This window comes from Drosophila takahashii, chromosome 3R (genome assembly GCF_030179915.1).
Source record: "Drosophila takahashii strain IR98-3 E-12201 chromosome 3R, DtakHiC1v2, whole genome shotgun sequence".
NCBI classification, from domain to species: Eukaryota; Metazoa; Arthropoda; class Insecta; order Diptera; family Drosophilidae; genus Drosophila; species Drosophila takahashii.
Window position 1 is genome coordinate 16,360,283 of NC_091681.1, and position 23,923 is coordinate 16,384,205.

A 23,923-nucleotide genomic window follows, 5' to 3' on the forward strand; every position below is an offset into this window, starting at 1 on the left:
TTTTTTTGTTTTCTGTTTTTGATTTTCCCCATTCTCATTTTGTTTTGGAGAAAGTTTTGCGAACGAACTCGTGCTACTTTGCCTTGCGTAGTTGGGCATTTTCCGTTTCCGCGTTTCCTTGTAAAATTAGTATTTGCCATCGTTGTCGCTGGCTGCCCGGCTTTATCTTAAGCACCATTGCTTGCAGGCCAGCAACAATTTGTTTTTCGCTCCGGCAAACGCTAACTTGCCCAACACTTGATAAGCGGGAAACTTTCGACTTTCGGTTGCCATTTTTCAAAGTTCTCGCCAAAAAGTTGGACTTTAATTTAAGTTTGTTGTTTAAACTATTTTACTATGCACTGCTTCAATGGAACTAATCTGATATATTTTCTATGCTCTCTATTCTCGTTTCAGGTAATAACCTAAGGCTTTTCTACTTTAACTCATGGAAAATGTAAAGTACAGTTAATGGAAAAAATAGAGGGTACAATAGTAAAATCTCATAAAAAAGATTTTCCCCACAGCTTATTCTTTGGATAGGGGTTCCCCCAAGTTAAAACATCATTGCTTTGAAAACTGTCATGGCGAATTTTAAAATTATTAAATATCTCTACGAATTTTTACAAATTTACAATATTTACAAATTATATCCAGATGTGTAATTTTTAAACATCTGACACATAAACGGGCGCAACTGTTATTGTGGGACTCGTCCTTGGTTTTTTAGATGAGGCCTTCTCATCCTTAATTGCCCCGTTGTACGGTCCTTGGTGGTTTTCAGCTTGAGCTTCAATTTTCAGTTGAATTTTCCTCTGGGGTTGACGCGAAGGCATTTAAAATATGCAAGGCATTTGACATTTTAATCAACCATTGCCCTCGGAACGCAGCCAGGCACACCAAAAAGTCAAAGTGCAGGACCAAAGGATGAAGGCAAAAGAAATGGGGAAAAACTTGCGGAAATTCCTTAATGAATACAAATACGGCCGACTGCTCCGCTCCCAGACTTTTTGTCTCAGGGCTATGAAAGTCGAGGTGTGATATAATATAAATATTTCTTGTTCTTTTAAAAAAGTATAAAGACTTACAAAATTCCTTAGTGGTATGTTTCACATCGTAAGTTTAGAACCATTTCCTGGGCTTTTTACTATTATCTGAAACTGGTTCATCGCTATCAGTACTTGAAGAGGAAGTTGCTGGTCTTTTCTGAATATCCTTTCCTTTCTTTTTATTCCCTTTTGATTTTTTCTTCTGATCCTTTACTTTAAATTTATCCTTATCTAAAATACTCCTTGAACTTTGCTTTTTATTAATCGTAGATGTAGCTTCATCCTCGTGACTAACTTCAGATGATTCTGAGTCTGAGTCTAAGTCTACGAGCACCGAAAAATCTTCGTCATTTAGTTCCATATAAATTTCTTTCAGAGAAGCCTGAGTTATGGAGTAGTCTTCAATCTTTCCTTCGGTCCGTTTCAGTTCCATTTGGTAAAACAGGTTGGACAAAGGTATAGCATTCTTTTGTATGTGATATCTAAGATAATTTTCAAGTTTTTCCCTTAAAATAAACAAATTTTTTCGTTGAATTATAATTGCCCTGAAGAATATTAAGAATTATAGCTTACTGTAGTTTTGCCATTGGAAAAACTTTCGCCATTTCAGCTTTGAATTTACGCATTACTTTTTTTTGTCTGTAAGTAAATATCATTGGAGTTTAAAATCGTCGATAGTTTTATCTATCGATATTGGCAACCATCGATAGTATCGATACTAATAAAAATGGACTAAATTGAGGGAAGAAAAGGCATGATTTCTTAAATTTTAAAGCAATCGATAGTATCGATGGTGCTATCGATTATTTTACAAACCCTATTATATTAAATAATATAATAACTAATTTACTCACTCTTCCTGCTTAGTATTGACCTTAATTTTTATAACATTGATATTGGAAACTTCAGATCGCACTTGCTGCATTGTCCCGATGCAGCTCATCTCGCCGGCGACCAAGAAGCCAACCCTCGAACACGTGGCATTCACCGCCTCCATGCTGTTGGTAGTCAAAAGTACCGCCCTGCCACTCTTGCTTACGCTCTCAATCTTGTGACACAAAAAGTGGCGGGTCATCGGATCGATTCCACTATTGGCCTCATCCAGACAAATGACATTTCCGCTATTGACAGCTATAGCCACATTAAGTTTTCTTTTAGTTCCGCCACTATAAGTACTAATTTTCTCGTCCAGTTGGTTACTGAAACCATAATCGATGGCCAACTGTTCGGTTACCATTTTTATTTCATTCTTCGGCACTCCCATGAGTAGGCAATAGATCTTCAGGGTTTGCCGACCGGTCAGGAAGCCGTGGAGAGTATCGGACTGCGGACAGTACCCAATTTCCTTTTTGGCAGCATTACGGCGTTCGCGCAAGCTATTGCCTTTCACATAGATGTTGCCAGCTGATATACGGGTCTCACCCACGATCATCCGATAAATCGAAGACTTTCCCGATTCGTGGGAACCCAATAGGCCGAAAACCTCGCCACTGTTAAAGTTGCTTAAGAAATTAAATACTTAAATTATTGCAATACCTACGGTTTAATCGCGAACGACACACATTTAACTGCTTTGGTGCGACAATAATTCTTTTTGACCTGGTCAACAATTATGGCATATTCCTCAAGTTCGTAGTTGGGGATTTGAGCCACTCTCTTTTCCTCGTCCAGCACCCTGTTGTCTTTGTCGAAATAGTTCCAATCTCTGTTTGACTGGGTAGATGTAAATTTACTAATGATAACATGTCCCAGGGAGGAAATCCAAATGAGGAAAAACCAGACAAGGCCATGAACCATCAGTAACCAAACCTCAATCCAATTATTTTCCGCTAAGGGGAAAAAGCCTTATATTTAAATGGAGACTTCGAATTTTAGGGCCTTACGTTTGCACGCGCAAAATACATTACAGCTTCCAAAACTGCATTCAAGATCATCGATCGGTGGAAGTATTTCACGTTCGCAATATTCACGCCTTGAAAGACATTTAAATAGGCCAAAAGCACCCACGTACATAGGGAAAATTAAAAATGTAGCCCTTAAGCTATCGGATCTCGTCAATAAGAGAACGCAGAATAATAATCCACCTAGTCAAAGAGTAGAAATAATATTAGTAAGAGTATTTATTTATTCGTATTTACTTACCCGTAATCACTAAAATCGTGAAGTTCATACTAAACGCAGTACATGGCTTTTTGAAAAGCAAACTACATAGGTAGACGAATGGCAGGCAGGCAAAACCAATAAGTAGAAGAATTATTAGAACATTGTACCACATTGCTACTTTGTATAGGGCAAGACTGAGGGCCATCATAAATATAGTATAAATTAGTAGATCCCAAACGAAATGGGTTAACCAAAAGTCGGATCGCTTCAATCCTTGACTTTCTCGTACCAATTTTACTTGATTTTGACGATCCTCCGTTACAAACACCGTAAAAATGCTTAGGGCTAATGCGAGATATGCTGTTATCATGATAATCGCACGAAAGAATAGATACATTTTATCCCTTTCCTTAAATAATACTAATAAAGACTCTGAAATTGGCATCTGAGGAATTAAGTCCGGTTTATAAGCAGGGGGTCGTAAATCGTCCTCAGGATGAGGATTATCTGTTGTACTTTTACCAGCGATAAAACCATCATTTTCTTGTGTTTCAAAGTCTGAATAGTCTTCATAATCAGGATCATTCTGCCGTTTTGACCTGTGCTTTGTCTTATCTCTCACAACGAAATCTTCGATTTGACCTCTGGATACAGAAATGCTGAAACTGTGTCCCATCGCTGCCTTTCCCAAAGTATTATATATCATATTCATGGCAATGGGTGCGGAGTGCTCGAAGGCATCACTATTAAACCAAGCGGTGATAATCGAGGATTCATTGAAAGAGGCTCCACAAATATATTTACGCCTAATATCGCGGCGTCTCAATGGAGGTGCCTCGAATACGTACGAAAAAACCGATGATACTTTTTGAACCGTTGCAGCTTCTTTGACCGAGTGTTCATAGGGTATCTGTACCTCTTCGTTCTTATATAAATTTTTATTAACTTCAAGCAAGATGATCATGTCATCATAGTTATAATAGTCCAATGACAATGGGAACACTGTGGGTATTATTGGTACGGGTCTGTCTTTTTCGCCGGTTGCAATGACTAAGAGAAAATGTATGAGTGGTATGATCAGGATTATAAGAAATATGTAAACATGAAAGGCTGTGTAGTGGGCCTTCTTTATCATCATTGCCCGCCATCGGCTCATACAGGTCGCTTTCCTTCTGGGCATTACCCTTAAGTTTTCGATTGGTTTCGGCATTCTGGACTCTTTCTGCTTTTCCGGCTCTGGCTTCTTTTCCGGTTCTGGTTTTTGCTTCTTTTTCGGTTTTGTATCTTGACTTTTTATAATCGGTTCTGGCATTTGCTCTGGCTCTTGAGGTGCCCTTCCTCTTAGGGTCGATAAACTAGTTTGGGTTCCAAAATCTACTTTGTCTGGAAGGTAAAAAAACACAACATTTCCTTATCAATATATCAAGACAATTTAAAAACAAGAAAGGAAGCTACCTTCGGCCAGCCGAAGCTTATATACCCTTGTAGATAAAAGAATGCTCACTCGGTGCAGTTCCAGGGATTCCAGATTCAGCGTTTCTATTTATTTAAATTTTAAATCAAAGCGCCTACTTCCTACAAAGTTACAATGAATTTTCCTATGGGAGCCTTAAGATATAGTGGTCCGATCCTGCTGAAACTGGGCAGTGATTAGGTGCTGAAAGTAGGCAGTGATTTGGTGCTGAAAGTAGGCAGTGATTAGGTGCTGAAAGTATGCAGTGATTAGGTGCTGAAAGTAGGCAGTGATTAGGTGCTGAAAGAAGGCAGTGATTAGGTGCTGAAAGTAGGCAGTGATTAGGTGCTGAAAGAAGGCAGTGATTAGGTGCTGAAAGTATGCAGTGATTAGGTGTTGAAAGTAGGCAGTGATTAGGTGCTGAAACTGGGCAGTGATTAGGTGCTGAAACTGGGCAGTGATTAGGTGCTGAAACTGGGCAGTGATTAGGTGCTGAAAGAAGGCAGTGATTAGGTGCTGAAACTGGGCAGTGATTAGGTGCTGAAAGAAGGCAGTGATTAGGTGCTGAAAGAAGGCAGTGATTAGGTGCTGAAACTGGGCAGTGATTAGGTGCTGAAAGAAGGCAGTGATTAGGTGCTGAAAGTAGGCAGTGATTAGGTGCTGAAAGTATGCAGTGATTAGGTGCTGAAAGTAGGCAGTGATTAGGTGCTGAAAGTAGGCAGTGATTAGGTGCTGAAAGTATGCAGTGATTAGGTGCTGAAAGTATGCAGTGATTAGGTGCTGAAAGTAGGCAGTGATTAGGTGCTGAAAGTAGGCAGTGATTAGGTGCTGAAATTATGCAGTGATTAGGTGCTGAAAGAAGGCAGTGATTAGGTGCTGAAACTGGGCAGTGATTAGGTGCTGAAAGAAGGCAGTGATTAGGTGCTGAAAGTATGCAGTGATTAGGTGCTGAAAGTAGGCAGTGATTAGGTGCTCAAACTGGGCAGTGATTAGGTGCTGAAAGTATGCAGTGATTAGGTGCTGAAAGTAGGCAGTGATTAGGTGCTGAAAGTATGCAGTGATTAGGTGCTGAAAGTATGCAGTGATTAGGTGCTGAAAGTAGGCAGTGATTAGGTGCTGAAAGTATGCAGTGATTAGGTGCTGAAAGTAGGCAGTGATTAGGTGCTGAAAGTAGGCAGTGATTAGGTGCTGAAAGTAGGTAGTGATTATGTGCTGAAAGTAGGCAGTGATTAGGTGCTGAAAGTATGCATTGATTAGGTGCTGAAAGTAGGCAGTGATTAGGTGCTCAAACTGGGCAGTGATTAGGTGCTGAAAGTATGCAGTGATTAGGTGCTGAAAGTAGGCAGTGATTAGGTGCTGAAACTGGGCAGTGATTAGGTGCTGAAAGTAGGCAGTGATTAGGTGCTGAAAGAAGGCAGTGATTAGGTGCTAAAACTGGGCAGTGATTAGGTGCTGAAAGTAGGCAGTGATTAGGTGCTGAAAGTATGCAGTGATTAGGTGCTGAAAGTAGGCAGTGATTAGGTGCTGAAAGAAGGCAGTGATTAGGTGCTGAAAGTAGGCAGTGATTATGTGCTGAAACTGGGCAGTGATTAGGTGCTGAAAGTAGGCAGTGATTAGGTGCTGAAAGTAGGCAGTGATTAGGTGCTGAAAGAAGGCAGTGATTAGGTGCTGAAACTGGGCAGTGATTAGGTGCTGAAAGTAGGCAGTGATTAGGTGCTGAAAGTATGCAGTGATTAGGTGCTGAAAGTATGCAGTGATTAGGTGCTGAAATTGGGCAGTGATTAGGTGCTGAAAGTAGGCAGTGATTAGGTGCTGAAACTGGGCAGTGATTAGGTGCTGAAAGTAGGCAGTGATTAGGTGCTGAAAGTAGGCAGTGATTAGGTGCTGAAAGTATGCAGTGATTAGGTGCTGAAAGTATGCAGTGATTAGGTGCTGAAAGTATGCAGTGATTAGGTGCTGAAAGTATGCAGTGATTAGGTGCTGAAAGTAGGCAGTGATTAGGTGCTGAAAGTAGGCAGTGATTAGGTGCTGAAAGTATGCAGTGATTAGGTGCTAAAAGTATGCAGTGATTAGGTGCTGAAAGTAGGCAGTGATTAGGTGCTGAAAGTAGGCAGTGATTTGGTGCTGAAAGTAGGCAGTGGTTAGGTGCTGAAACTGGGCAGTGATTAGGTGCTGAAAGTAGGCAGTGATAAGGTGCTGAAAGAAGGCAGTGATTAGGTGCTGAAAGTAGGCAGTGATTAGGTGCTGAAAGTAGGCAGTGATTAGGTGCTGAAAGTATGCAGTGATTAGGTGCTGAAAGTAGGCAGTGATTAGGTGCTGAAAGAAGGCAGTGATTGGGTGCTGAAACTGGGCAGTGATTAGGTGCTGAAACTGGGCAGTGATTAGGTGCTGAAAGTAGGCAGTGATTAGGTGCTGAAAGTAGGCAGTGATTAGGTGCTGAAAGTAGGCAGTAAGTAGGTGATGAAACTGTGCAGTGATTAGGTGCTGAAACTGGGTGCTGAAAAATAAATATATAACAAGAAAGGAAGCTACCTACGGCCAGACGAAGCTTATATTCCCTTGTAGATAAAAGAATGCTCACTCGGTGCAGTTCCGGGGATTCCAGATTCAGCGTTCCTATTTATTTAAATTTGGTTTTTAAGTAGTCAAGGATCAAAACGCCTACTTCCTACAAAGTTACAATGAATTTTCTTATATTTGTTTGAATATTCCTATGGGAGCCTTAAGATATAGTGGTCCGATCCGGCTCTCTCCGACATATGTACTACCTGCAATAGAAAGAAGACTTTCGGGAAAGTTTCATCGCGATAGCTTTAAAACTGAGAGACTAGTTCGCATAGAAACGGACAGACGGACAGACAGACAGACGGACAGACAGACAGTCGGACAGACGGACATGGCTAGATAGACTCGGCTATTGGTGCTGATCAAGAATATATATACTTTATGTGGTCAGAAACGTCTCCTTCACTGCGTTGCAAACATCTGAGTGAAATTATAATACCCTCTACAAGGGTATAATAAACAAAGAAGTTAGCTTAAGCAAAACACAACAAAAAACGTGATATGAAACAATGGTCGATTTTATATGCGGGCATTTCGTTTCGATATGCTCGAAATGTAATGAACAGGCCAGTTCGAATTTCGAAATTCCCACTTTAACTTTAAATTTACCAAATCGTGTACGTTTTTTGATAACGATTAAAAAATTAATGCAATAATCTTACCATTATCGCCTGGATCAGCACCGCCTCTGGAGCGTATCTCTTGGTTCGCTTCCAGATTCAAGAAAATCTCATCCAGAACCGAATCGCTCAAGCCAAAGCTGATGACATCGAAGATCTTCTTATTGTTCTCCAGTTGTCGAAACATATCCGAGAATTTGTCGCTCCTGCTCCGAGGCAGCTTGTACATGACATCCAAACCACGGATTACCGGTGTGACTGTGTGCATATAGCGATTTATCATTTCGGTCAGCATGTCCACCCTGACAATGGAGCCCATCACGCAGGAGAGTGTGTAGCAGGTGCTATGCGACTGCTTCAGGAATGCCAGGGTGCCAAAGCACCTTAGCTGTCCATCGCTCATGATGGCGATGCGATCGCCAAGGATCTCGCCCTCCTCCATGAGATGGGTGGTCAGCAGGACGGTGCGACCGCGCTTTTCCTTCTGTAACAGTCGAAAAAGATCGTGGCGTCCGCGCGGATCCAAACCGGATGCGGGCTCGTCGCAGAGAATGACCTTGGAGCCGCCACAGAGGGCGCATGCCAGGGACAATCGCCGCTGACTGCTGCCGGATAGCTTTAGGGCATCGCGCTTCCGGTGGCTGACCAAGTCTAGTTTGCTCACGTACAAATTCGATTCTATCGTGGCCTCTATTTTCGAGTAACCCTTCACGCGACTAAAGAAGTAGATGTGATCCTTAACGCTCAGTCCTCTGAATAACACACTGTGTTGCGGACAGATGCCCAAACTAGATTTCGCTAATTTCGGATCCGACGTAATGTCATAGCCATTGATAAATGCCGTTCCATTAGTGGGTGGCAACATACCGCAGAGCATCAGTATTGTGGTCGTCTTCCCAGCACCTTTGTGCCCCAGCAGAGCGGTGATCTCATTCTCGTACATTTTGAAGGATAAATTCTTTACTACCTCGCGATGTCCGAATTTCTTCGAGAGATTTTTAATATCGACGCCAGTTTGAAGGCTTGTCGGTACCTTCTGATTTTCAATTTGTCTGTGTGAACTGGTATTTCCCCAGAATGATTTCGATGGACTTGAAAAAGGGAAACTCCCATTGGACGACGGCCTTGAGATGGGCAGAAGCGGTTCGTCGTAGAAAACGGAGCGTACAAATCGCCGTGGACACCAATATTGCTTTTGGCATGGATAGTACCATGATTTGGGCACTCCAAACTCGCCGGGTCGCACCTCCTCGATATACAAACAGATGATCAGTTCGATCCAACTGATGGCAAACATTATCATCATGTAAGCCACAATGCTCAGCTTATGGCCATACGACGCTGTTTTGGCCATAGTGTACCACTGAATGCCCACCGACTGCAGTTCCATTGTGGCCACGGAGTCCAAAATGTAGAACAGGGCAGAGTTTAAGCCAAAAGAGGCAGCCACCTGGGAAGCAAGACTCGATTTTTCCGTTCCGACAATCGCAAAAGGAATCCCTGTGGCCGCGTAGAGCAAAAGTGTGGTCAAAACGGCCGGAAAGCTTTTCGTGCAAAATGAGCTTACGAAGAAGGCGAAAAATACCAGAGAATGGATGTATACAAGAAGTACCAGGATGAGGCAAATAAGGTTGCTGAATTTATAAACCGCTCCAATGGCAAACATAAGTATCATAATTAACAGGCATAGCACTAGAAGTACCATCGATTTCGTATACCAGGCCAACCAATGAATACTGTTCTTAAATCCCATTGTATTCAAAATAGCCTTTTGCTGACGCTCCTTTTCGGCAACGATGTTCTTTGGAAAGTTATCAAAAATAAAAAACAGAAAAATTAAGAACTTGAGTTCTCAGTAATAGAACTTGAAAAAATCGACATTTCGATACTTTTCGATATAAATATATATATATTTATCAAGCGTTTGAAACTTTTCGATAATTATCGATATTTTTCAAGCTCTACTAAGAAAGCTAATCGTACCTTGGCTATTGTAATACAGGGAAAGAAAAAAGATACCAACATCAAGTAGGTCATGATTTTTGCTGACTCCGCATAATGATTTGGCACATATCTGGGGTAGGGAAAATGATTCATCTGGACCTTTGTTAAATTGGTTCTACTCTTAGAGTCAATGAATATCCGTGACACCTGTTCTTGGATCAATAGAAAGCCTGATTCGAAATATTTAAAATTTCTTCTTTTGATATATGCCGGTGTGTATATTGTAAAATTTAGGCTGTCCGGATAGTTAATTATAGTATACCAGTCATTGGGGAACGCAACTCCCACTGCTTTTTTGTTTTGAAACATATGCACTTGCATTTCACGCAGAGTGGTAAAACCTTCGGTACTTTTGCAGTTGATGGCCCGTGCAAGATCAGAAATAATTGTATCAACTATCCCATTGAGAGGTGTAAAATAGATATCCTCAAAACTAAAACATAATAAAAACTATTTAAAGTCGAACTAAACTTAAGATTGCTGATAAAAATTATTTACTTACTAACTCATGTTGACACTTTTCGGACCGGAGGCTTTTTCCATTACTATATCGCCTGGAAACATTGACTTCGCAATCCTTGTGCCAATGGCAATCAACAAGGGCATTAGGGCACTAAGTAAAATGATCAGAGCCAATTCTACGCGATTTCCGAGCTGTAGTTTTATGTCCTTCCATAGTAGCAACCGATACTTTTGACAAAACGTCAAGTTACGTCTCGATCCCAAATGCCTTTGCATTCCACAGCCGCTGCATCGACCGTGTTTAGTGTATTTTTTTGATTTTGAAAATATTTAGTATATCATTTGTTTATTTATTTTGACTTATTGAGGCTGGCTTGCCAGACGAGATATCGGAAGAAGCCTTTTATAGTTTCGAGTCCTTTTAGATTAAAATTACATTTTCTGGGTACAGTAAAGAAATGTAGCATACTTTTCTACGCTCTCTGCAAAATTTTCGTTTCCACAGGACGAATATTTTTGTGCGCTTTAACCACACGACACACGCACACACCACTCTCTTTTTCCGCAAAAAGGGAGACACATTAATTGCGGAATTTTGTGGGTGGCAACATAACTAACGGTAATTAGCTACTTTATGCCACGAACCACACATTGCCACACGCCCACGATCGTTTGTCAAAGGCCACAGTCCCCAGTTTATGTTGCAAATTCCGTGGCTCGTTCTCGTTTTGTGGTCAATTGGGAATTGCAATTAACGCATAGTTTCATTTTTATTGCCATCCGAGTTTTGGGATTCGACTACGTTTACCCAACATCAAAACGAAATCCACTCACTTATTTGCCCATGAAAACGAATGAATAAATTGTCCTGGGAACTTAAGTATCTTTTATGTGTTTTTGGCTTGAGTTTATTGTTGCCATTTAACCAAAACCGCAAGGGACTAGGCTCATAATATGCAAAAATATTTTCCTTTTGGTAGTTAGCGATTATAAGGAGTATGCCAAGACTAGCATATAGTTCCACGGTTATGCAAGCATGGTTTAAATCCATGCATTACAGCCAGTTTTATGTAGAAATATATCACGTTTTATTTAAATATTTTATGTTAAACTAACTAATAATTTTTCTAAGTTTAATATTTATATTTTGTCGGTAACAGACTAGACCAAAAATCAGACAATTTTTTAAATTTTCTTTGGAAAAGCTTATTTATAAATTCAAGCTCAATTAAATATAATTACATTTAGTTCAACTACATTAATTTCTTTTATTGCTGGATTTAAATGGTATGAACATTGCCAGCGAAACTAATTTTCGGATTGCTTTTTGTTCTGCACTTTTAAACCATGTTTTTTTTGCCAACCTCAATTCAATTAATTTGAAAACTAAATAAAAAGTACTTCCATGGCTGGCTAGGTGTATTAGTCGGGTAGTTTTATTACCTTCAATGACCATTAAATGTGGTGCCGAAGTGGTATTGCTGCCTAACCTGTGTATAGGTGAAGCCATGAAATGAGGAAAAATTCGTGCAGGTTTATAATTAAAACAAAATATTTTACTTTCCTGCTTTTAATTAGAATTTAAAGTGTAGAATAAGCAAGAGGAATCCGCAAACTGGACGGCAAAGCCAATTATCTTGCATCTGCCTGCGGGCCACTTCATTTGCAGTATAGTTAATACATTTCGTGAAAGCTCTTTAAAGAACAATTTTAATGGCCGTTTGATATTTCATTAAATGAAAAATCAAGTGTTTATATACTTATGATTTATGGTAATAAGTTGTTAGCTTGTTAAAAATAAGGACAAAATTGATTCTCATAACTTGTGCAGAAAATTTATTTTCCTCTCTGTTCCTTTGCCTGTCTGGTGTAAATTCTTAGAGAAATAGAAAAAAAATCGTTTGCATTTTAATAGCATCATTTGCGTTTTTTCCATTGCCTGGGAAATAATTTTTCCATTTGCATTTAAATTCTATGCAGGCTTATGATCTTGTCAGCCCTTTGGAAATAATCGTACACAAATTTACAACCTGAAAAGGAGCAGCAAATATGATAAGCAACGATTCACTGGAAATTCGATTTATATTTGCAGACGAATCCCACTATTTTGAGTGACTGTAATTTCCTTAGCCTTGCCAGGGTCTTTTGCATTTTAATTCAATATGTCAAAACGAGTCGTTAACAACAGCATGCGGTCGTCAGCGCTCCGGCAGTCAACAGCTGTCACTCAAAGTCAGAGTAGGCGCGTTGTGGTTTCTTCTAAAAGGTGGCAGACCAATCCTCCGAGTTCCACCGCAAGGTTCTTGGGACAGGATGGCTGTGTGTGGTCGTCAGTGCCAGGCAGTCAGTCAGTTAGCCATGCAGTCAGTCAATCAGCCTGCTAGTGTCTGTTGTCTACTCATCCAACCATTTAGTTAGTTAGTTGGCCGCGCCACAAAACGCGACTTCAGACATGGCCCCCAGCTTACAGGCGGAGTGTGTGTCTGCCACTCATAGTCTGTCTGTCCTTCAAGCTGAAGCTTAATTATCTAACTTATTCAAAGGTTTCTGTTGAATAGGTCCCATACCCGGCCATAGCATAAATTATTCAAAATGTGCTGTGGGAAATATTAATTAATTAAAAGCATGAAAAATATTTAAATTTTAATTAAATTTCCGGATACTAAGGTATGACATCCATTTTTAACGAAGTATTTTTTAAGTCCAAAGCAGAAGAACATGGAAAACCTTGGACATTTTATCATTATACGTTAATTTAAGAATTAAATGTATAAAAGGCCAAGGCTACAAAATCAAATGCCTTTGGTTTTCTGATATTTTGCCACCTAAAACCAATATGTCAGTGATTTTAGTGCTTACCACTTTTGCCTTCATTTTGGTTTTTGCGGTCATCGTCGTGATTATTTTCTGCGGTTTTCATTCATAGAGAATGTTGCAAATTTTCTTAAGCCCATAAAAACTTTAAAAATTTAACAATAAATGTGTTTTGATAGAGACGTTCACTTTTAATAAATTTAATAAAAAGTTCTATGAGTAAAGGCTTGTCAAAAGAAGTATTAAATATTTAAATTGCTAATTAAACATATTTTACTTTCCAAGTTTACTGACGCACTTTTAGTTTTAAGTTATTTATCAACAACATGGCGTATGCTTAATGCTAGCATTGTATTGTTTACATTTCAATTGAAACGGCTAATTTATCTTGTTCTACTTTGCGATATTCACCATCTCTCCTCCTTCAATGCTCTCTGCCTGCGCTTGGAATAAAAATTTCAAGCAATTTCGGTGCGGTGGAAGTACAATTTATCACATTGACGCTGATGAATTGTTCGCTTTACACTATGACAACTTTATCGTTGACTCTGGTTGGTTGGTTGGTGATGGGGTTTCCTCCTCTATATAACCAAACCCAACCCCACAACCCCCCATTGTTACTAGCACTTTCTGCTCTTGTCTCTGGGTTGTTGTTTCTGTTGAATTGCTTGTAAAATGTTTTGTAACTGTCACGGCTTGCGTACTTCGACACCTCCTTTTCAGCTGCTGCTTCCGTGTTTTCCGATAATGATTAAATATCGTTTATCTCGTTGCATATTTTATAAAATACTATAACTTTCCAGGGAATTTTATCAGGCTTTGTTTTTATTGTAATAAATTCAAACTTTAATCAAAGGATTCTTTAAGAATCAGCGATGAGTACCAACCAGTACTTTTTCCAGTAGGTCGAGCAACACTTTAAGATGATTTAGCTTTATGAATAATTCAGTGCAAAATAACCACCCGTTTTTTGTTTCGCAGGGGATGCCACAGCGAGTGAAAAATCACAATCTTCCAAACTTCAATCAGGCGTACATTTTTATTGTCAGGCATATGTGTTTCCCTGCAGCTGTTCCTTCCTCTCGACACACATATAGAGTATAGAGCACAGACCTCCCGATGAGGTAAAAGTACTGAAGAGCTGGTTGTTTCTGGCGATGTAACGGCTGCTGCTGCTGTTATAACTGTCACTTGTCCTCGATACACTTGTCTGCCTGTCTGCCATGATGCCGCTTCTACTGCTTCTGGGTGGTGATGTCACTTCTGCCAAAGTCCTACGGCTCCCCCTCGTTTCCGGCAGCCACGTTAAAGATTTAAATTTATGCGCGGGAAACCAAAAACTGTAGACGAAAAATTGATATTTTATGGTTATGAATTATTACCAGCGATTATCTGGCAGATCAGAGTTCTCTAGATAAAAGAGTTTCCCTTCTTTTGTTGGGATGAAAGCACTGGGATAGGAACTCATGCCCATATTTCGGTAGTAAAATGGCAGCCATCAATAGGAAGCACTTTTCAAACTCTCCGAAGGGTGAAGTCAACTTATGTACAATGGGGATTGTGTTAAAAAGTTTTCAAACACAATAAATAAACTCAAAATGCCAGAGGATGCGTTACCGAGAGTCATCGAGAAATTGCATTACCCACTGTTGAGTATTTGAGAATTGAAATAATATTGCTGAACGGCGCAATATTGGCTTAGAATGGATATTGTGCACTCGTCGGTAAACAAATAACTTTATGTATGCATATGAAATGCGATTATAGTGCACTTACTTGCTATCTGAGCTCAGGGGAATTTTGTAGTGTTTTTAAATTGGATTTATTTGAAATAGATAACTGACAACCGATATGCTGGTGCATAAAACAATTGAAGTGCTCAAATGGCGAGTTTGACCATGTGTTCTATATATATTTACGATTGCAATTTGAACATTTCCCGTTTGTCCTCATTGGCTTTGACTTGTTTAATATCAAATTGATGTCGAAACATTTTTGCGGAGGAACACTTGACTTGCTCCACTTAAAATTCCTCAACTTTGTGCGGTGCTTGGGCCATTTGGGCGAATGGCTTTTTGAAATGAAGCCAACTACTTGTCACACCCACTGGAGAGCACATGAGCCAAAACGAAAAGGAGGCCAAAGGAGACACTTAACTTAGCCTGGCACATTCCTCCGCACTCTTCAGAGCTTCAATTGTTTGCCCACTACGTTCTCTTTGACATGTGGCGAACCAAAAGCATTATCTAAGGATGGTCTCAAAGGAGTCGGCGACCCGTCAAGTCTACATATCTACAAGGTGGATAGGCATCAAGAAGTTCGGTTATATGTTTAAGTAATTAAAATTAAAACTAACTAATAATAATTTGATCCAGCAATTAAAATAATTTGAAAACTTATTAAAACAAATTTTCTAATTATTTTAGGTACTAAAATGTATAATGTACAATAATTTTCTAATTACTTATTCTTTGACAAATGAAATTGCACAAATTTTGTAGGCAGTCGTTTGTTGATATATTTTCTATAAATTTCTTTTACATAACATAAAAAACACGAACCTTAAAAATAAACAAATTACATGACACATAATGATGTTAAATAAATAATTTATATTTTGTAAAATAGGATTTTTACCAAATTATCAAGTATTTCTTTATGTGTACTTACATACTTATGTTTTAATTATATTTATGTCAAACAACTTGGACAGTTTAATAGGATCATATCCTTTTTTGGCGACGCCTATTGCTCATCTCCACTGCACTCCACGTCCGACTGAAGTTGCCTGTCCTGTCGAGAGCTCCATTCACTTCCTGCAACTCCAAGTGCAGCGGCAGTGGCAACAGCAATGGCGTCGGAGAATTGCAACTGCCCCTTTTCCCGAGGAGGCGCCATTGAAGTGTCTGACATTCACGTGTGAGTAGCAGCAGCGGCAGCTGACAGTTGACATGCTGACAGAGTCGAATTCGTCCTGCAACACAGACAAGCCCTGCTGCAAGTGATGGGAAGTTGGCTTCTTTTAGGGCAGCCCAAATATTTTATTTTAGTTTAAGTTTTCCGTTTACTTTTATGATAATTTAATAATCAACTTAATTGTTGTATTGAGAATTAATTGATTTGTAAATTATATTCATATACCTACAAATGAGAAATGGCAATTAAATATTGTTTTTTGTGTGATTGAAAAACCCTGTCCATAGATGAGTATATAAAAAATGTACTTTGAATAATTAATTACCAACACCGAATAATAATTATTTATTTAAATTTTTTTCTACTTTCGTCATCACTGTCCTTCGTATTATAAATGCCTCCCCTAAATTACGATGAGTATGCGAGTGCCGTATTACTTTTAATAGCTGCTCTCCCTCAAACTCTTCGGGCATTCAATTTATGTCCTCTTTCACGAAACATCTTATACACACGTTGTTGTGTCGTGCTTTTTGAATTTTTCATACATATCCTCCCTTCTTCCCTTACGACTGACTCGCTTACATAATTGCTTTCAGGGCTCTTCGCTGCTATGACTTTTTGTTGCGATTTGCTGAAAGCCATGATTTCATTTTAAATGAGTTTTTGATTTATGCATTAAACACATAATTGTAGCACATTTCATATTTCTCTTTCGCCTTTCGCGTTGGCTTTCTTTCCTTTGTCCTCGGATCCTGCCGGAGGATTTGTCTGCCGTTTGGTGTGCATAATTTAATGTTTGGCTTGATTTATGCGGAGACGCTAAGGCAGCCAAACTCTGAATAAAAGGTTTTAATATAACAAATAAGTTGGGGATTTACTGAGATGGGTTCTCGAGGCATTTGATCTCTGCAGAGGATGATAAAGAGAAAGTGGCAATTGAAGGCAAATTTTAGATGAGAAAGGTGCTTAAAGGATAATCCTTTTTATTCTTTAACAATTATGAAGCTCCTAGAATACACATTTTTTTGATAACTATGAAGCTAGTCCTTGGGCTAATTGTTCATTAAACGTTGACTAAGTTTTTCAACCAACGCCTCTAAGGAAATTACTTTGTAACTTTCTAGAAAGTAGAATATTTAGCATTTTCCACTTAGAATCAGTTTTTGCCCCTAAGCTCATAATTCCATTAAATGGAACCACCCTCTCAAAATCTCTCGCACAGAGCACAGTTCTCAAATCCTTTACCACTTTCAGTACACAAACACAAACCCACACACAGATAGACTAGACAAGTCCCAAAAAGGGGCGTCCTTACAGCAATTAAACTAAAAGCAATTAGATGCACTGGCAATAAAAATTTAAATATTCATATTTTCACTGCAAATTAAATGGGGCATGTGGCATGGCAGCCAACAGCCAGCAGGAGGATAAAATAAAGCACACTCAGATTACTTACTGCAAAATGATGTCAAATTATTGAGAGCTCGTTAAACTGCTCGTTCTGGCATCCGCCGCCCACTCAATTATCCTCCAACGCGCTAAATGGAGTGTAAAGTTTTGAATATTTTTCCAAAAATAAATAAGGTTGAGCGGGGGATCTTGTTTACGAGCTCGTTACTCCGGATGATGTGGCTAATAAAAAAGTTGACCAAAAGGTGTTTACTTTCGGGTCAACATGTAAAACTTAATTATTTTCAAGTTAAGAGTGTTGAGTTGAGGGTTTTACTGGAGTACAAAAAATCTAGTGCTAATGGAACAGCAGTTTAACACGATTATGACTACTGACTGGCTACGTAAATCAATAAGGTTGAAAGGTCAGGCCAGAGCATTGCCAATTTCATTAGGTTCGGACTCTCGTTTCATCCTGCCATCTACGCATGCAGGCAAAAGTGTTTGAAACATTTATACTTTATTGCTATTTTGCATGCATAAATAGTCATCGAAGGATGTGGATGTGGATGTGTGGATGTGTGGATGTGCTTCCCGGTATCAATACTCCTCTGCAGAGCTTGCCAAGTGGGTCACGTATCGTTGGTAGTATCTGTATCTGCATGGCCCCTTTATTGAGGATGGCTTTAACTGAACAACTTTTGGAAGTTATGCAGCATGCTTTTCGGCTCTTATATACGTACGAATAATACCCCCTTTCGTTTTTCTTGTTCATTGAATCGAATTTCGTTCTTCTTCGTTTCTCTAGCGCTTTTCAGCCATGTTTTTTCATTCCTTGTTTTGTTCTGCAGGAGATAAAAATTCAATTATGGCTTTTTTTTGGTCTACTGACTCTTCCTGCAGACTTCAAGCATTCGCTAATGTTTTTTTTCTCTCGCTGTAAAACAATTGTCAGATATTTATTTAAATGCAAAACACGTCACATTAATTAACACGTACCAATTGATTTACGTCGCATTAATTGCCATGTCACACATTCTCTACCCATAAACTGCAATTCATTTAATTAATGGCAAAGGTGAAAAATTGCCAAGTATTCGTTTTAAAAATACCCTGTTTTTTAATTTTATTTTCACAGAAATCATGCAAGCATCAAATGTAAAACACATGATGCAGTGAAATTAATAAGGTTAAATACAATTCACATTTACCACCTGGCATCAAATTAACGAATCAACTGCCTGTCATGCGTAACTTCTTTCAATTATAATACTCCCTTTATTGTTGAAAAAAATTACCAATTTGCATAATTATAATTGACGGCCAATGTATGTACAACATATGTCTGCTCAAATATTAACCATAAATCATTATGAATATTGAATTAAAATATTAAATGGTGTAGAGCAAATAAAAGCGAAAAGGCAAGTGAAATATATAAATGAAATCAAAGGAGATCTCTAACAGGAGAAGGAAAAGTTGCCTTGACAGTCAAGTGTGGGCCAAGTGCCACTAGAATAATGTGTCAATAATGTGCGATTATATCGACTACAATCAACCCAACCCGGTTGCCACCCAACTTCTAAGACCCTTAACGTCAGTCAGCCAGCCAACATATTGCGGATAGAAAAAAAAGCGAGGAGCACGAGCAAATTGTGTGAAGTTAATAAAAAAGAAGGGAGGCGCTCCTTGAATGGGGTTCAATGGCGAAGTGGTTCGACTTTGCCCTTTTTTATTTCTCCTATTTGCTGCCGCTGCTCATTATACCCGTTACTCGTATAGTAAAAGGGTATACTAGATTCGTGCAAAAATATGTAACAGCTAGAAGGAAGCGTTTCCGACCCTATAAAGTATATATATTCTTGATCAGGGTTACTAGCCGAGTCGATATAGCCATGTCCGTCTGTCCGTCTGTCCGTCTGTCCGTCTGTCTGTCTGTCCGTCTGTATGAACGCTGAGATCTCAGAAACTACAACAGCTAGAAGGTTGAGATTTCCCACACGTATTCTTTGGCTTCCTATGCAGCGCAAGTTTATTTTAGCCGAGCGCCACGCCCACTCTAACGCCCACAATCGCCCACTAACGATTTTAAAATGTGTCCTGCGCCCACATCTTTAAAGATTTCCGAGAAGTATAAATGCAATTTTGTTGTGTATATTTATACCTATCGAAATGTAGAAGACATTTCTCAAATCGGACCATTCATTTAAAAGTTATACGCAATCAAAATTTATCTATCTATCTCCCTTGCACTCCCTTTAGCTGAGTTACGATTATTAGTCGGGACAACAACCCGAGTACAGCGTTCGCACTCCCTTTAGCTGAGTGACGGGTATTAGATAGTCGGGACACCAACCCGACTATAGCGTTCTCTCTTGTTTTATACTTTTGATATCCCTAAAAGTCACGTATTTATTTTTATTTCATTTTTTTCTGCCTGCCGCCTGGTTTGTTGTTTTTTTGCGAGAGCTAAAGGAAAAAATCAATTGCGCGCAAATTGAGTAAGTGTCATTTAGACATCCGCTTCCCCCAACGAAAAAAAACACGCCTAAAGAACATAAGCAAACGATTGTCAAACACAAAACCCCACACACCCCCGTACTCCTGCCGCAAAGTATGCGACAATGTGGCGTGTGTAAGTTGACAATTTCCAAGGCTTGAAATGAATGTATACATACGGAATCTATAGGGGGACCAAAGATTCAAATTTATATGGTCTTTTAAGTTACGTTGTTCATTTCAACGGTTGTGTTGAAACATTATTTTCCTAAAATTCTTTAGGTCTTTAAAAAACTCTTCTGCGGGTGCCAAAAAAAAGTAGTAGTGGTCTAATATTACTTATGAATGTGTTAAAAAAAAAGGCAATAAATCTACTTCTAAGTTAGAAGTTCTATTTTTTTTTTTTTTTTTTTTTTGGTGTAACTTATATAAATTTACATTGATCAGCCAACTTAATGGCTATAAAACGTATAGTACAAATAGGAACAAATAACATGAATACATTACTGCTTCAGGACACGTGAGACGTGAGAAGTTCTAAAACTTTGATTGGTTGATTCTGAGTATGTTGGAGTTCTCAAGAAAAATATGCTATCTAAAAAGTTATAAGATAAAAATGATATATAAATTATTTAAAATTTTCAGGAAACATAATTAAAACTATTCAGGTTAATATGAAAATGTAAGAAAAATATTTTAATATTTCTTCATATTAACTCCATATTTTACTCCTTAGTGACTCACCCTAATGCTTATGTGTGTACTTTACCACTTTAAACACAATCTAATGTCAACAGGACAGACACTGTGAGACTCCTTCAGCGGCAGGCATTGCACTATGTCCTCCGTCTGTGCCGACTTATAAATGCGGTTTAACTTCCATCTGGTTTTGTCATAAGTGAGCAGGCTGTATTTGTGTGTGGGCGGATGTGTCAGTGTCTGCGGCTTGTGCGTATCAATGAAGCAGTTAGTCGAGTGGCACTCCATGCATCTCGTTAACTTTATTGGATTACCAGGCAAATTTTATAGTATTCCTCGGACTCGTATCAATCCCACCTCCCCATGCGAAAGCATATTGAATATCCCTGTCCCCTTTTGAACTCCCTTCGAAAATGGCTTTACTTTGGCAATGAGTTTTTTGAAGCATATTTACTCTGAATGGATATGGGACTCAGGGTGGATAATGGCTGAAAAGTAAATATGGCGAATTCAAATTGAGAAAGTTTGAAGCACGTAGAAATGCCAGCTGAGCACTTGAGTTTCTAATATATACGTCTAAAAGTTATTAAAAATTTGTTTATACTGATTCCTTTTATTTTTATAAAATGTGGTTTTTCTAAAAGAAAAATGCTTGCAATTTACTTCACAGAAATCAGCACTCGAGGTGACAATCTTAAAACCCATCCAATCGATTTCAGTGATTGAAAAGTTCTCTCGCCTTATTTTCCTCTTGTGAGTGCATTAAAAAAATTGCACATCGAGTGACTTGGGGCTCCTTTCCTTGCAATATTTCTAATTCCCCTTAGCCTCTGATGGCTGCCAGGAATGTAGTTGACGCACAGCTGCGCTTCTGTTTTTCTCCGCACTTTTCATCATATAGAACCAGAAAAAAATACAAAAAAATATCCAGAGCAAAGAGAAAGAACAACAAGCTCACATTTCGTACAGATTCACACGTACACATGGGTAAATACCCGACAAACCCACGACAACTAGGAAAACCATCTGAGGGAGGCGGTTGGAATGGGGCAGAAAACGCTTCGTTTTAATTGTTGAACCACACAAGTGCTTACACAAGGTCTGAGAGGACTGGCTGGGGAACTGGGCACATCTACCAATGAGCAATGGGAACATTTCCATTTCATTTCAGCTCCAGTTGAGGGCAGACTTTGCCTAACCCAAATAGAGATGGCGAAATCAACTTGAGTTGCATTTTAATTTACACACCAAAATTTTTACTACACCCAAATACGTCGAGCAGCAGCCGAGGGACATAAATAAATAAAACTTGGGGCTAAAACTAAAGCAAATACTTTCGGCATGGTCGAGGGGAGACGTCGAGAGGAGAACCCAATTTGCAAGGAGCAGAGCAAATTCGTTAGAATCCAGGTGCAGAACGGTCAGGGAGGCAAGGCAAGCCTGGTAGTCCTGCTAAATCGGCCGAAAAACAAGCGGCAGGAAGCGAACAGCATGCAAATCAGTTCGGCATGCGGCAAAAAGGTGTAACGGCAGCACAAAAACCGAACAAAATCGCCAATCGAAGTTTGGGTAATCGAACAGTTGAGTTTCCCAACGAGCGGGGGTAAAGCGGAATTAAGGATACACGTGCCTCAGTTGCCGTATTCTTGTGCTTTTCTTGCCCTCCATTAGGACCTTAGTTTCACGTGAAATGGCATTCAACTGCTACCTGAGAAGTTCCTTGAGCTGAGCTCCTTTTAATTTGGACTTTTACCAAGGAAAACAATGAACTTGGAACTTGAACACGAAAATATCTGGAATAACAGACGCTTATGCGACTATAAAACTGCAAAAAAACTTTAAATATTTTGAGAAAAAGTCGCGACAAAAAAGGACGACGGAAATAAAAGCATTATATTGAAAATTTAGTAACTTGTTTGTAAAACAAAGAATTTTTAATTCGAAAAAGCTGTTATAATATTTTAAAACATGAAAAATAAAAGTTTTTCAAAAACAGAACTCTTTAAGATTCTTTAAAAAATAACATAAAAACAAATGTTATTACTTAAAGGTTCGAATTCCATACAGAGCAGTCACTAGAAAAAATAACCGCTTTTAGAAAACCAAGTTCCATAGTCAAAATTCCCACCGCAAACCGTTTCCCTGCCCATAAACCTTAAAAAGGGGCCACTGGAGGATTGAAGTGAATGCAAATAGTGCAGGTTGGCGCAATAAATTTGAAACGTTTTCACGTTGCAGTTTGACTTTCTGCAGTTTGCCATTTATTTGTGCTAACAATTTTGTCGCTTGCAAACCGAAGTTCCCTTCCCCATTCCTCATACATACATATAGATATTTTTTTTTGAACATTTGCCATGACAATTTGCTGCTCAATTGAACTCGCACGGATTGCAGCCTCACCTGCTGCCGCCGGCTCTATCTTGCTCACTTTGTCAGTGGCTGCTCACCTGTCCCTCTGCCCTGTTTTGCATAAGTTTGACAGCTTTCTCTGCTCGGTAACAGTGTGTGTGTTTGTGCATGTGCCGCTAACGAAGTCATTCAGCGTTTGTGTCACAGGCGTTTCGTGGGGCGGTTCCATGAAGCAGCAGCCCAACAGGATTGCGGGGGCAGTGAGGTACAAGCTACCCACCTCCACTTCCACCTGGTTGCAACTGCAAGTTGCCCAAAAAGCGCGTCACGAAGCTGCGTTCATTATGTTGCCACTCTGCCACGTCGATGTGGCATGTGTGCGTGGAGGAGAGTTGTGCTCCGGTACAGCATGTTGTTATACACTTCCAAAAGGTATTGCCATATTATTTGGTAGTGGTCCATTTCGGATTTTTAAATCTACTTAATTTAAATCATATAAATTTAATGATATATATACTTGTACTACTTTTAAATTTAATCATTTAAAATAAATTTGAATTTTTTATAAAGTAGGATACCCTGAATTCTTACCGCACCATTATTTTATAACTATTTTTGCTGCGTTTTTAGTTTTAAATATGGATTAATTTTAATTAAACCATTTTTGTTAATTTAGGGATTTAAAACTTCGATTTTAGTATGAAAACTTTTTTAATTTAATTAAAAATTTTAACTTATTTCATATATTTTAAAATTAAATCAAGGATTTTTATATACCTTGTATTAAAACACTATTTTTTATTCCGTTTTTTCTTTTCTATTCCGTCAGTGTAAATATAATATTTTATTTTTATTTATCAAGAATAAAAAGTTGGATGTTAAAAGATAACTTTATTTGTCCTTTAGGTCATGTCATATCATAAATTATATCATGTAGTTGGGAGGGTATTTCATATTTTGGTATGCCCATCTTCCTTTTATGTTTTTTTTTTTTTTTGTTTTCTGTTGTTTTTTTTTGGGTA

At 38.8% G+C, this 23,923-nt stretch overlaps 2 protein-coding genes and 1 long non-coding RNA gene across 6 annotated transcripts in view; 1 reads left to right on the top strand and 2 right to left on the bottom strand.

Moving 5' to 3' along the window:
* The window catches only part of LOC108056851 (phospholipid-transporting ATPase ABCA3), an 82,893-nt gene extending 72,282 nt beyond the window's left edge, over positions 1-10,611 (bottom strand). The window contains exons 1-10 of one of the 4 annotated variants that reach the window (XM_070216104.1): positions 10,276-10,611; positions 9,753-10,206; positions 7,812-9,570; positions 3,171-4,514; positions 2,912-3,112; positions 2,569-2,857; positions 1,883-2,518; positions 1,602-1,667; positions 1,068-1,534; positions 557-1,000 (exon numbers count right to left, since the gene is read on the bottom strand). In XM_070216104.1, the coding sequence (XP_070072205.1) occupies positions 1,102-1,534; positions 1,602-1,667; positions 1,883-2,518; positions 2,569-2,857; positions 2,912-3,112; positions 3,171-4,514; positions 7,812-9,570; positions 9,753-10,206; positions 10,276-10,511 (5,418 nt within the window). In that variant the 5' untranslated portion in view covers positions 10,512-10,611 and the 3' untranslated portion in view covers positions 557-1,000; positions 1,068-1,101. Of the gene's footprint in view, positions 1-556; positions 1,001-1,067; positions 1,535-1,601; positions 1,668-1,697; positions 1,747-1,882; positions 2,519-2,568; positions 2,858-2,911; positions 3,113-3,170; positions 4,515-7,811; positions 9,571-9,752; positions 10,224-10,275 lie in introns of those variants that run through there. The other 3 variants (XM_070216105.1, XM_070216106.1, XM_070216107.1) reach the window with 3 other exon arrangements.
* The window catches only part of Hs6st (heparan sulfate 6-O-sulfotransferase), an 89,935-nt gene that overhangs the window by 32,148 nt on the left and 33,864 nt on the right, over positions 1-23,923 (top strand). The window lies entirely within an intron of this gene.
* Positions 16,340-19,049, bottom strand: LOC138913494 (uncharacterized). The gene is made up of 3 exons (XR_011419260.1): positions 18,354-19,049; positions 18,098-18,291; positions 16,340-16,800 (listed from the first exon to the last, which is right to left on the bottom strand). It is a non-coding gene; the product is annotated as an uncharacterized lncRNA (long non-coding RNA).